Source organism: Triturus cristatus, chromosome 3_1, assembly GCF_964204655.1.
Source record: "Triturus cristatus chromosome 3_1, aTriCri1.1, whole genome shotgun sequence".
In the NCBI taxonomy this organism is placed as follows: Eukaryota; Metazoa; Chordata; class Amphibia; order Caudata; family Salamandridae; genus Triturus; species Triturus cristatus.
Window position 1 is genome coordinate 295,945,381 of NC_140583.1, and position 13,899 is coordinate 295,959,279.

The window sequence follows — 13,899 nt, forward strand, 5'->3', positions numbered from 1 at the left end:
GCGGGTGGAGCTCCCCCATGCATTATACCTCCCCCAAGGCGTGACCGCTACCCATATAGCACGTGTAACAGGCATGCAAACCAATCAACATGGCATGGGAATCAGGGAAGAAAGATCAGAGTAGCTGCTCAGGGAGAAGGGGAAGCCAGGGGACACATGAACACAACCCTCACCCCCACAGGTCTGCAACAGCTCAACCGTCACCTTGCACAGGATGTGCGTCAAGAGCATCAGAAGTAGTGTCGTCATGGGCCCGAGGGGGAGCATCCTCCGTCAGGGCTCCCGGGTATTGCAGTAGGTAACATTGTAATGGTCCCCAAACATCAGCGGGACGGGATCGAGCAGGGAGCAGGTCGGAGTATGTCAGTATCTGCTCTTGGCAGTAGACAAGGTCTTTAAGCCATTCCTTAAATTTCGGGGCCCTCCCCCTACCCCACCGGCATGCTATACGCCGTTTCGCCAACAGCAGCGCCGTTGTGACAAACCTGCGGCTCGCTCGCGGAATATGTTTGGTATAACCCAATAGCGCCTGCACCGGTTCGGGCTCAAGGAGCAGGTCCACCATCTGCGAAACGGCAGAATACACTTGGGTCCAGTAGGTCTGAATTGCGGGGCAATCCCAGGATAAGTGCAGGAAGTCTGCATGTGGGGCATGACACCTCTCGCAGTTATCCGAGTTCTGCAGCTTAAATTTGTACTTGGTGACCGGTGTGCAGTACAGGCGGTTCAGGAACTTAAAGTGAATGACACGGTGTCTACTGCTCGCAGAAATCTGCTCTGTCTGTATGCAACAGTACGACCACCTGTCATCCCCCAGCTCCAGCCCCAACTCCCGCTCCCACTCCCCACGGGCCCGTGAGGTGTCAAGTGCAGTGTCAGAGCGAACTGTGTGGTATAGTATGGAGACCAAGTGGGAGGGCGAGGACGCCTGTAGGACTCTATGCAATGGGCCAGTGATTTCGGGCTCCGCCGGAAATGTCTGCAATATGGACCGCATTCCATGCCTCAGTCTCATGTAGGTGAAAAGCTCCAGAGGGGTAGGCGCGTACCCGTCGAAGAAGTGTTCCCTGTCGCGGAAGCGCCCAGCAGAGAACAGATCCCCCCACCTCTGAATCCCCAATTTGCGAATCAAGTCTTGAAACAATCTTTCTTGTAGAAGGGGCAGCTGCGGGTGGTAGGCAATGGGGAGAAGGGGCGAGTACAAGAACGAGCTCGCCACTCGCTTAGATATCTCCAGCCACGCCCGCACCGTTCCCTGCAAGGCGTTATAATCCCAGATATTATGAGGGAGAGTACTATGCAGCAGGCCGCGCAGAGGCAGAGGAGCCGCCAGCCAGTCCTCCGCAGCGAGTTGGGGCATAAATGCAACGGGGTGGAACCAGTAAAATGCATAGTGCGCTTGAGCGCAATAATAATATAACTCCAGGTCCGGGATGTCCAAACCCCCCCGTGAGTAGGGAGAGGTCATCACAGCCCACTTCAGCCTAGGTCTCTTCCCACCCCAAACAAGCCGAATCAATTCCGAGCGTAGGCGATTGAAAAAATGCCGGCCCGGGGGGGAAGGAAATGTTCATAAACAAATAAAAAAGTCGAGGGAGCACTACCATCTTAATCAAGGCAGCACGTCCTGCCATCGAGAGGGGGAGCACAATCCAGCGGTCCACACAGGAGGAGACCTGTGTCAACGCCGTACCGTAATTAGAACGCATCAGTTCCTCCCTGTCACGAGAAATCTTAATGCCGAGATATTTTACGTCAGACTCACACCATTCTATGGGATAGTCAAGTGAGAACTTCCGACATCCATCCGTCAGATGGAGGATCTGAGACTTTGACCAATTGATTCGTACGCCCGACATCTCACCGTACGTTATGAATTCCCGGAGTAGCGGGTTCAGGTTATTTTGGGGGTCCCGCACATACAAAGTAATGTCATCTGCGTAGAGCGACAGCAGAAGCTGCCTCTGCTCGCAGATCAGCGCCCGGTGTTGATGACGCTGTCGCAACCGCGAGGCGAGGGGCTCCAGCGCCAGCGCAAACAAGAGAGGGGATAAAGAGCACCCCTGCCTGGTCCCACGGGCGATTCCAAAGGGTTCCGATGTCCTACCATTGATCAAGACCCTGGCACAGGGGCCACTGTAAAGGATAGCTATCCAGCCCAGGAAAACCAGGGGAAAACCCATACTAGTCAGCACCGCTACCAGGTAATCCCACTCCAGGGAGTCGAACGCCTTCGTCGCGTCCAAAAAGACGGCCACCATCTGGAGGCTGGGGGCCACATTCTGCAAAGTGGCAAACAGCGTGCGCAGGTTGTGCGACGTTGCCCTGCCCGGTATGAAGCCCGACTGATCCGGGAGTACTAGCCCCTCCATCAGGAGCGTCAGCCGGTTAGCCAGAGTTTTAGAGAGGATCTTTGCGTCACAGTTAAGGAGGGACAGAGGCCGGTAGGAGTCAGGGGAGGTCGCCGGTTTGCCCGGCTTCAAGAGGGAGGTAATCAAGGCCTCTCTCATGGTAGGAGGGAGCTTTCCCAGCGTGTGGGCCTCCTCAAACACCACTTTCAAGATCGGGGCAAGGATATCTATGTACGATTTATAAAACTCGATCGGGAGCCCGTCGAGTCCCGGGGCTTTCCCCGAGGCCATTTGCATGATGGCCTCACGAATTTCATCAATCCCAAGCGGTGCCATGAGGAACTTCCTCTGTGCATCAGAGAGCCATCCCAATGTGATCTCCCCCAAATAGGGAGCCAACTCCGGCGGTTTAGTGTGAGCGGAGGAGTATAGATCAGTATAATGAGCAACGAATGCTTGCATGATAGACCGGGTGTCCCTATGGAGCTCCCCCGAACTACCCTGGATCTCGAGGATTTGGTTGTTAAAACGGGGCGGCCGGATTGCCCAAGCTAGGTATTTACCCGGGCGCTCCCCCTCCCCGTACCTACGAGCCTGAAAGTATTTTCCCCTGAACCGAACCTCTCTGTCCGCAGTTTCTTTATAGTCGGTCAGTAGTTCCCGGAAACGGGCCTGCGCCCCAGCATCAGTATGAAACGTGGGGGCAGTCTCCAAGTCTTTCAGGTCAGTCTCGAGTTTACGAAGGGTGCTACGCAGAACCTTGAGGACCCCCACCCCTTTCGAGATGCACAGTCCTCTAATTGTGACTTTAAAAGCCTCCCACACCACGGCAACACTATCCACCGTGCCACCGTTGCGCTGGAAGAAGCTCTCAATTTCCTGTGCAATTTCGGACCTGAAGACGTCGTCCAGCAGGGCAGTTGGCTGCAGTCTCCACGACATCGGAGAGCCAGCGAGGTCAGTCAATTCAACGCTCAGCAGAACCGGGGCATGATCGGAGTATGTGCGAGCAAGGTGTTTTACACAGCCTATCGTGGGAGCAAGCCCCGGGGAAACTAGGATATAGTCCAGTCTCGCCCACGTGGAGTGCGCAGCAGTCCAGTGCGTGCCTTCCCTTGTCGCCGGGTGCCTAGAACGCCACGTGTCCAGTAAATGACGCTCAGTAAGGAGGTCATGCACATATGCCTGCGAGCGGGAGTAGTGGTGTGGGCTCGGATTCGCCCTATCCCTCTCGGGGTCAACAGCTATGTTAAAGTCACCTCCCCACACTAGATAAGTGGAACCGATACGCAAAATCTCTCCCCATAGTGTTTGAAGGCAAGACGGATCATCTATGTTGGGACCATAATAGCACACCAAAGTGAGCGTATCCACGCCCATGCGCCCCCAGACAACACAATACCTGCCCTCCCGATCCATCCGCTCGCCCATTTGCACAAAAGGGGTATGTTTCCTAATGAGGATGGCCACCCCATGCGAATAGGTGGAGTAAGAGGAGAAGGTACGGTGCACAGCCCAACGCGACGCAAACAACACCGGCCTGGAGGGGTCTAGGTGCGTCTCCTGAAGAAAGGCTACCCCTATGTGATGCCTATCCAGGTATGCCAGGACGTGTCTACGCTTTCTGTGGTCTCCCAAGCCCCTCACATTCCAGGACAAAAAGTTAAGCTGCCCAGTAGAGTCCCTACGTGTCTGCGGATCACTCATGGAAAACAAGAAGACTCAAACACAGCAATACAATGCAACCGCCGCCCCCCGAACCATGTGAAGAAGACCATGCCAACAGCGCCACCTCCCATTCAAAACTAGCATACATACCAAATCCCCAACTCCCCCCCCCCCCCTCCCCCCACCCACAGCAGCATCCCAAACATGCTATCTGGACAGTCCCCCTCCCCCCCACCCCGAAGCAAACTCCGTCTATAGCAAATGCCATATTGGAGCAACATGTAAACTTAACGTCAAGTGGGTAATACCCTTGGGAGGACAGTCTAGGTGAATACACAGTAACCCCTCGATCCAGAAGAATGCGCCCTGCCCGGGGGCCGGACCCTCTCCATGGACAAAAGGGCGCCCAGCAAGACGATGAAGTCCTGAGAGTCTAGAGCAAGCCAAAAAAAATTTGCTGAACTCCGCTAACATCCCCTCACAGTGAACACAGCTAGGTCCATGGGTCCCTATATCAAGTCCCACAATGGCAGACACGCGCAACACCTTACCAGCTGACAAGCAACAGTCTCAGAGTCGACAGGTCAACAATCCAGCACCATCATCCTGATGCCGGCGAGGAGGGGCAGTCCTGGTCACGTTTCTTGAGTCGCTTCAAGAACTCCTCCGCCTGTTGGGGTTTAGTACAAAAGATTTGTTTCCCTTGATGAGTGATGCGCAGGCGGGCCGGGTAAAGAAGCGCATAGTCAATTTGTGCAGCACGCAGTTTGTGCTTGACCTGGACAAATTTCTTCCGCTCCTCCTGAACCACAGGGGTGAAGTCCGGGAAAATAGTGAAGGTTGTGCCGCCATAGGATAGGGTCTTCTTCTCCCTCGCCGTCCGAAGCGCGACATCTCGGTCACGGAAGTTCAGCAAGCGTGCGATAATAGGGCGAGGGGGAGCCCCCGGCGGCGGTTTCAGGGCCAGAGATCTGTGTGCCCTTTCGACGATGAACTGGGGAGATAGGGAGTCCGTGCCCACCACCTCTCGCAGGAGACCCTCCACATAGTCCTCCATCTTGCCCGTGTGGGTCGACTCCGGAATGCCAATTAAACGGATATTGTTCCTCCGACTGCGCGCTTCCAAGTCTTCATTTTTAGCTGCTATTACATGGAGGACTTTGTCCATGCGCGCTACAGTGGCAGACAGTTCCGTTGTTCGATCTTCGGTGTCTGAGATACGCCTCTCCGTCTCTGTGAGGCGTTCGCCATGGCTGTCAACCTTATGCACAATCGAGTCCATGCGGGATTGCATGGAATCCATTTTGTCAACTATGGTCGCTAGACTTTGCCGCATGTCCAGCAGTATGGACTTGACATCCTCCCCCGGCGGGGCCTCCACCGACGTCGACCCCGCCGCAGCGGCCTCCGGTTGCGACCTGGTCTGCTTCTTGGTCTCGAAAGTAAGGCGAGGCTGACGGCTGTCCGGCTTCCCCATGGCGGCACTGCCAAGCCTCCCACAGCAGGATCGGGGGGCGCGCTCGGGTGAGCCTCGAGGGCAAGCAGCAAAAGGGGGGGAGCGGCAGCTCAGGGGAGGGGGGAAGCCTCCAGATCGTACAGCGGATCACAGGATCAACCACAAGCACCCTGTTCAACCCCCTCCACCTGCTACGTGGGACCCCGCTGGGGACCAGCCGCCGCCCCCGGGACCGATCGCGATCCCCCAAGCGTACCCCTCACCTCCACAGCTGGTAGCAACACTCCTTGAGCGACCAGGGTGACCCCTGCGCGGATCGCCAGCAGGGAAGAGCCAGGTAGGTGGGGGCAAAAAGGATCCAAGGCGAGCCCCACACGCAGGACCCGCAACCGTGACTCGCCAGTCAGGGGGGAGACAGCATGCACCGCCGTCTAGCGCCCTCAGGTCAATGGCTCCCTTCTCAGTCCCGTCTCTCCCCAGCGTGGGCTCCACAACACAGGCTCCGGCGCAGGAGGGCCAGCAATCAGCGCACCAGGCAGCAGACCCTCCGGGCCCCGCACCTCCTCCGATCCACCGATCCGTCGGACTGTCAATCGCCCCCAGTGGGCAGGCCGCCAGGCACCAGTGGGAGGGGGGGGGCGAGAGATCCGCACAAGCTGGTGCTAACGAGGCAGCACCACGCCGCAGCAAGGATCCGGCGCGGGCAGGGAAGGCGGCCGCCTCAGCCGCGACCTCAGCCGGATGCGCCACTCACCAGCGCCCGCGCCCGTCGGGCATCACGCTGCCACCCAGGTCGTCCTCTCGCCCCCGGCCAGGGGTATCCAGTGTGGGCTACAGCGACCCCCGCAGGCACGCCGCAGGGCCGCCGCCCGCAGCCTCGGATCCGGAGGCGAGGCCTGTCACCCACGTGGGAAGCACCGGCCTCGCGTCGCAGCAGCCTCCCGGTCGCGGCTCCAGTGGGACGTCCGCCACAGCCGGCGCAGCTCGCAGCGGCTCCCCAGTCCGATATCGCCGGGCCACCAAGGATGAAACAGCGCTCAGGTTGCGGTAGGGATGTCGGGCTGCCTACACAGGTCCGTGCAGGCAGCAAAAGACGACTGTCAGGAAGGATTGTGAAGGATTTCGTCGCTGGGCTGCGGGAGCTTCACCCGAAGGCAGCCATTCCGCTGTGCGCCACCTAGCGCCCCCCGACTGTGGAGCGGTATCTAGATCTTGCTCAGGACCTCGATTGGTTATAATGTGGTTTTACAATGCTTCACCACAAACAATTTTCCTTCATGATCCTGGATGGCTTTGGGGTGCCTCAAGGTGGCATCGCCGCAGGCATTTGAGTTATGGTCTGACCCCAGACAAACCAAGTGTGGGTCCGTCGCAGACATGTGTTTGTGACATTCTCCACACAGTTTGAATCCTGTAGATGTGGAAGAGGACATAATTCCTTGCACACAGTAGAATTGTTGTTGAAAAGCCAAAAGACAGTCTCAAAAGAAATGAGGGGTAGCTCAGGATCCGCCCCTGTTGGTGCAGAAAGAAAGGAAGGAACTGATGACAGCTTGCATGTGTGATGCCTATATAGGCCTGTGTATGTCACATTCAATGCAGAATGAAGTTGCGGAGCCACAGGCACACAGGGTTCCTGCTGAAAAAAAGAAATCTGGGCCCAGTCTCATGCATGGAGGGATATTAAAAAGGTGAGGAATCTGCAGTTAGAAGTCTCTATCAGAAATACGATTTTTGCAAATTGTACAGTACTTAAACATTGTGGTGCCTTTTGCTGTTTTCATTTACAAAACAAAAACAAGTAATAAATATATTCAAACTTGCATGACTGATGGAACCATAACATGGCTCTGGAGCGTATTCTGGATACCCAATTTTGCACCAATGTTGCTAGTGTGTTGGAACACAATATATATCAAAAATCACAAGGAGGGACAGAGGGCAGATCAAGGTCCAGCACAAGCACCCCCAGAAATGTAGGTATGCATAAAGGTGTGCAGTTCCTATAGATGAGAAGGTCAGGAGAACCTGAGAGATCATATCGGGGATCTGATCCTTCAAGAGCAAGAGCCCTCACACATACCAGGAATCTAGACAGCATCCTTGAAAACAAGCTCTCAGTGAACAAACAAGTCAACGCCGTGACATCAGCCAAATAACACATCGTCAGAAAGCATGGGAAAATCTTTAAATGACTCGCCATGCGCGGTCACCCAAACCCTCATCATCAGCAGACTTGACTACAGCAATGTGCTATATGTTGGCATCTCCAGCCATTGCACTCCAAGACTCCAAGCCATTCAAAAACCGCTGCCAGACTCATCCAAGACATCCCCAGAAGGGCACACATCACGTTCCACCTTGCGGAAGTGAACTGGCTATCCATCCAGAAATGCTGCAATTTCAAGCTGCTCACCCACACCTACAAAGCTATCCAACACCTAGCTCCAACTCTACCATCCCTCCAGACACCTGCACTCCGCTTCTCTCTGCCTCACACGAATCCCCTACATTTGCAGAAGAAAGACAAGAGGATGCGCTTGTTTCTTCCCAGCCAAAAGCTGGAACGAGCTCCCACTAAATATCTAGACCACCCCTTCACTAATCAACTTCCAGCTCTGGTGCCTGGATACTCTCACAGGTGATAAGCTGTGCCCTACAAAACCCCATAATATTACGTGGTGCTATCTGCTGTGCTGTGGCCAAGAGATAAAAGTCTAAGTATCCTGAGTCGATGGCTTAGCCATTGCAAAGAACGAATCTCTAGAGGGAATAACAAATTGACATTTCTCCTCACTCGGTGATGTGACAAAGTCGAACTTTGCTTTGACGTGGATCAGAGAAGACAGAAGGGTTCCACATCAGAACTTACTGTTCCAAACGGACTGCTTGCTCGTAAGATTGTTTTGCATTCTCTGGATCATCAAGGTTTGTTAGAGCAACTGCAGAAAGAAAAGAGGAGACCGACATATTATAAAACACTTGACATCCTGTGAGGAGTAGGTTTTCTATGCTGCACTCTAGGAACCCTGAAAAGGATGTCTTTAATAAAACATGACAGACTTACACAAAACCTTTCCCTTTTATGGTTACACTTTCAAAAGAGACTGGGCTTATATATTTATTTATTTCGTGTTTTATATAGCGCAAACAAGACCCAGGAAAAGGTATCAGAGCGCTTCACATATACATAGAAATGTCGCATTTAACAGTACCAGAGCGGATCAAAAGTATATATATATATATACATACATATACATATAGCATTGAAGTATTAAAATTGTAATAGACACCTATAAATGTAGTTACCTCGATAGACAAGAGAGGTGAGGAGAGAGAGAAAGAAAAAAAGAAGTGGATAGAAACATCTGTACAATCATTAATACAATAAGAGTAGCGTAGGTTATAGCTCATCATATATTTGGGATTGTTCTGGTTATTCTCAGTGTGACAGTAGGGGAAGCAGTCTTCATGCAGACGTTTCCGTGCGAGTACAGCCCAACACGATGTGCCTGGTGAGAGAGTGAGGAACTTCACTAGAGCCTGGTAATGGATGAGATTACATAGAGAGGTACTCCCCCGGCTTGGTTGGGTAGAGTGATTGTCCGAATGAGGCTTCTAGGACATGAGCGGGTTACTGTGGATTAAGGGAGGAATTTGCTCACTAAGAAGGACTTCGCTTCTTTTTTTAATGTAGAAGTAGAGGAGATTTTCCTGGTGCCTGATGGGAGTGAGTTTCATATTCTAGGTGCAGCTCCGGAGAAGGCTCTGTCGTATGTTCTTTTCTTACAGAAGAGTGGAAGTTTTAGAAGAAGAGCATCGGCGCTCCGTGAGAGTCTGCTTCCTCCAGAGATCTAGATTTTTTGTGCTAGGTACAGTGGGTTTTTGTGATAGATTGCCTTATGCGTTATGCAGACCCATCTTTAGTAGGATTCTTGCTTCATGAGGGAGCCAGTTGAGGGCTTTCAGATGCGGGGTGATGTGTTCAATTTTTTTAGACCCAGTTAAGAGTCTCGCGGCTGCATTTAGACAGGCTATAAGCGGGGCTGTTGAAATTTTGGGTGGTCCTGATAGAGTGGTACATCCATATTCAAGTCTGGAGATGACTAAAGCCTGAACAGCAGTTTTGAGGTCTAGTGGTTCGATGTATGGTTTCATTTTTAGTTCTCGGCCTGACGTAAGCAGCGCATGCGCTGCTCTCGTCATACGAGACTTCTTGGAATCAATACGATTCCAGAAGCCTCGTCCCAGCTCCGCCTTAAGTTTTGATTTGTGCGCGTCGTTTTGCGTCACGAATTATGCCAAAGGCAGTGCAATGATTGCACTGAAGGCATGTCAATCCCTAATTGTTGCCATCCTGTCTCCTTTAATCCACACCCTGCGGGATTGGATCTCTTACCGGCGGCATGACACAGTAAGTTTATTCTAAAGTTGCTGCACTTTTTTTTTTTAAAGACATTGCATGCGTTTGTTATCGCGGCAGCTTCAACTAGCCGTTTTGCTTGCTGTAAGCTTTACTTCACGGCGCTTTGTTTTCAGTTTTGCTTGCTGTAAGCTTTACTTCACGGTGCTTTGTTTTCTGTTTTGCTTGCTGTAAGCTTTACTTCACGGCGCTTTGTTTTCCGGCCGTTTTCCTTTTAATGCCCGATGGGTTTCCGTCAATGTGCACACACAAGCGTATCTTTATTAAATTGTTTAGGGGCTGCGCAACAATCACTAGCTTGTGTAAGATGCATGTGTAGTTGAGTTTGCATCTAAGGTGAAGTACTCTTCTGCTGCTAGAATTGCTCTTTGTGTGTTAACCAGTGGGTGTGTTTGCGTACTTGGGTGTGGTGATGGGTGAGTAAATAAATTGCTGCTGGTGTGTTTGTCGTGCTGTGTGCGCATGTGTTTGTGCTGCTCGTAATGTGTGTTGTCTTGTAAGTGGATGGTGTGACAGTTTATCTAGTACTGGCAATGTGTGGTGGTGATCTTGTATGTGGTGCTTGGCTCTTGGCGTGTGTGTTTCTAAAAGTCTGTGCAGCCCTGGTGGTCTGTGCGTAATGCTGGTTTTAGCTTAGGGTAGAGAGAGAAAGAGAGAGAAAAAGAGAGAGAAAGAGAGTGAAAGAAAGAGAGAAAGAGAAAGAGAGAGAGAAAGAGAAAGAGAGAGAAAGCGAGAGAGAAAGAGAAAGAGAGAAAAAGAGAAAGAGAGAAAAAGAGCGAAAGAGAGTGTGTGTGTGTGTGGTTGAGTGTGTGTGTGTGGTTGAGTGTGTGTGTGTGGTTGTGTGTGTGTGTGGTTGAGTGTGTGTGTGTGTGGTTGAGTGTGTGTGTGTGGTTGAGTGTGTGTGTGTGGTTGAGTGTGTGTGTGTGGTTGTGTGTATCTGTGTATGGTTGTGTGTGTGGTTGAGTGTGTGTGTGGTTGAGTGTGTGTGTGTGTGTGGTTGTGTGTGTGTGTGTGGTTGTGTGTGTGTAGGTGTGGGTGTGTGGTTGTGTGTGTGGTTGTGTGTGTGTGGTTGTGTGTGTGGTTTTGTTTGTGGTTGTGTTTGGGGTTGTGTGTGTGTGTGTGGTTGTGTGTGTGTGGTTGTGTGTGTGTGGTTGTGTGTGTGTGGTTGTGTGTGTGTGGTTGTGTGTGGTTGTATGTGTGTGTGTTTGGTTTTTTGTGGTTGTGTGTGTGTGGTTGTATGTGTGTGTGTGGTTGTGTTTGGTTGTGTGTGTGTGTGGTTGTGTGTGGTGTGTGTTTGTGTGGTTGTGTGTGTGGGCGTGGATGTGTGTTTGTGTGGTTGTGTGTGTGTGTGTGGTTGTATGTGTGTGGTTGTGTGTGTGTTGTGTGCATGGTCGTTTGTGTGGTTGTATGTGTGTGTGGTTGTGTGTGTGTGGTTGTGTGTGTGGTTGTGTGTGTGTGGTTGAGTGTGTGTGTGGTTGAGTATGTGTGTGTGGTTGAGTGTGTGTGTGTGTGGTTGGTTGAGTGTGTGTGTGTGTGTGTGGTTGTGTGTGTGTGTGTTTGGTTTTGTGTGTGGTGTGTGTTTGTGTGGTTGTGTGTGTTTGTGTGGTTGTGTGTGGTGTGTGTTTGTGTGGTTGTGTGTGGTGTGTGTTTGTGTGTGGTGTGTGGTTGTGTGTGCGCATGTGTGGTTGTGTGAGTGTGTGTGGTTGTGTGTGTGCATGTGTGGGTAGGTGTGGTTGTGTGTGTGTGGTTGTGTGCATGTGTGTGTGCATGTGTGTGTGCGTGGTTCAGTGTGTCTGTATGTGGTTGTGGGTGTGGTTGTGTGTGTCTGTGTGTGGTTGAGTGTGTGTGTGTGGTCGAGTGTGTGTGTGTGTGTATGTGGTTGAGTGCATGTGTGTGTGGTTGAGTGTGTGTGGTTGTGTGTGTGGTTGAGTGTGTGTGTGTGATGTTAAAGCTATTTGCTTTGCTATACAATACCATTAGCAAAGCAAATGGCTTTAACTTAATAAAAGGCAAGACCTATTGCATTTTCAATGCTTGTTCTAAGGTAGTTGAGGTGAAAACGGGCATTTTTAGCCATCAGGTTGATGTGTGATTGCATATTAAAGTTCTTGTCTAGAGTGATTCCTAGCGACTTGGTGGAGTCCACCAGGGTCAGAGTACAGTTTAGTGCAGTGGTTAGATTAGTCCAATCTTTCTTAGCTGAGGAGTCTTTCGGGGGTGGGGGGATTAGAAGGAATTCGTTTTTCTGAGAGTTTAGTTTAAGATGATTATTTGTTAGCCAGTGGATGGTCTTTTTTAGCGCTTGGTTCATCATCTTAATTTCTTCCAGGGAAGTGATCTTGATATATAGATGAGTGTCGTCCGCATACATGTGGATGGAGATGTTAGCCTGCTGTAGTATTACGGTTAAAGGTTCAATATAGGGATTAAATAATGATGGTGATAGTGTTGAGACTTGTTGTACTCCTAGTAGGTTAGGGGAGGGTGTGGATAGATTTCGATTCACCGGGAGTCTTTGCGTTCTGTTGTCTAAGAAGGATTTAAACCATTTTAGGACCGTTCCTGATAAACCCATCCTGTTCTCAAGTCTCTCGAGAATTTTGACATGGTTAACAGTGTCAAAAGCAGATGAGAGGTCAAGTAGTATAAGCAGACATGGCTCATTATGGTCTAATGCTAGTAGGGCGTCATCCACAATATGTAGGATAGCTGTTTCGGTGCTGTGCCTGGGTCTGAAGCCTGATTGGCAGGTGTCAAGCAGCTTGAATTCCATAATGTATTGGTTAAGCTGTTGTTAAACACATTTTTCTATAACTTTGGCTAAAATAGGAATGTTGGTTATCAGTTGGAAATTGTTTGGGTCCGAAGGGTTCTCTGTAGGTTTTTTTAGGATGGGGATGACTTGGCCGGTTTTTAGGCAGTGCGGGATGGATCCTTGAGAGAGCGATGCATTGATTATCTTGGTCCAGATGGGGATGACAGTATGGTTGATAGCTGTCAGACAACTCGATGGGAGTGGGGTCATTGTAGTGGTTAAGTTTTATAGACGATAGGATTTTGGTGATGTCTCTATGGTCATAAAGGTTGGAGGAGGACCAGTGGGCTTTATTTTTGGATCCTGACAGAGGAAGTTGAGTTGGATGAGTGATTGGAGAATTCTTAGAGGAAGGGGGGTTATCAGTGGCAGTCTTGAGTTCCTTCTCCAGTGAGGTGGCTTTAGCAGTAAAGAAGGAGGAGAATTATTCGCTGCTTAAGGGAGATTTCGATGTCAGGGGTGAGGATTTGGGCAGTTTATTTATTGCTGTTTTAGTATTTCGAATCATTTCCTCGGTCTGTTTCTGGCGTTGTCTAGTTCTGACCTGAAGAAGTCTTTTTAAGATTTTAGGATACTTTTGTTTTAGGAGTTTCTGGACTTTCTTAACAGTCTTAACAGGGCTTGAAATGTTTGCATGGCTACTCACATTGCCCCATTAGAAATCACATAGCATAGAGGAATTTTCCTTATGTTGGCGTGCCATTGAGCATGTTGGCTTTTTTGATCTAGAAAGCATTATGGTAGCACAAGACTCCAGCACAGAGTTTATGATCTGCTCTCCACTCTCCTCACTCTGACAGTTGTGTAGGGAGATTGTGATGGAGGTCAGGGGAATTTATAGTTTATTGCTACCCTCATTTCACCTTCCACTAATGAAGCAAAACAAGTGTGGTTGCAAGAGATGACATGGGAGCTCGAGAGGAGAGTAGGTATGAAAGGCAAAGAGTGGGCAGACACTGAAGGAAGCAAGAATACACTACTGAGAAAGACATGCTACTTTGCTATCTAAGTTCTGTATCACTAGAATCTTTAAATATAAAATATTCTCATCTAAGTACAGAGATACAGAAACACTTCAATTTCAAATAACATATCCATTTTGATAAGGTGAATGTCTGGCATTTTTAAATGCAGATGAATAGTCCATAGCCTACATAGGCCAAATGTTTTCAATTTTTTAAAAGTG

At 50.5% G+C, this 13,899-nt stretch overlaps 1 protein-coding gene across 1 annotated transcript in view; it reads right to left on the reverse strand.

Moving 5' to 3' along the window:
- Positions 1-13,899, reverse strand: part of BBS4 (Bardet-Biedl syndrome 4) — a 532,628-nt gene that overhangs the window by 64,686 nt on the left and 454,043 nt on the right. The window contains exon 13 of the mRNA XM_085643924.1: positions 8,348-8,417. Coding sequence (XP_085500050.1) covers positions 8,348-8,417 — 70 coding nt within the window. The remainder of the gene's footprint in view (positions 1-8,347; positions 8,418-13,899) is intronic.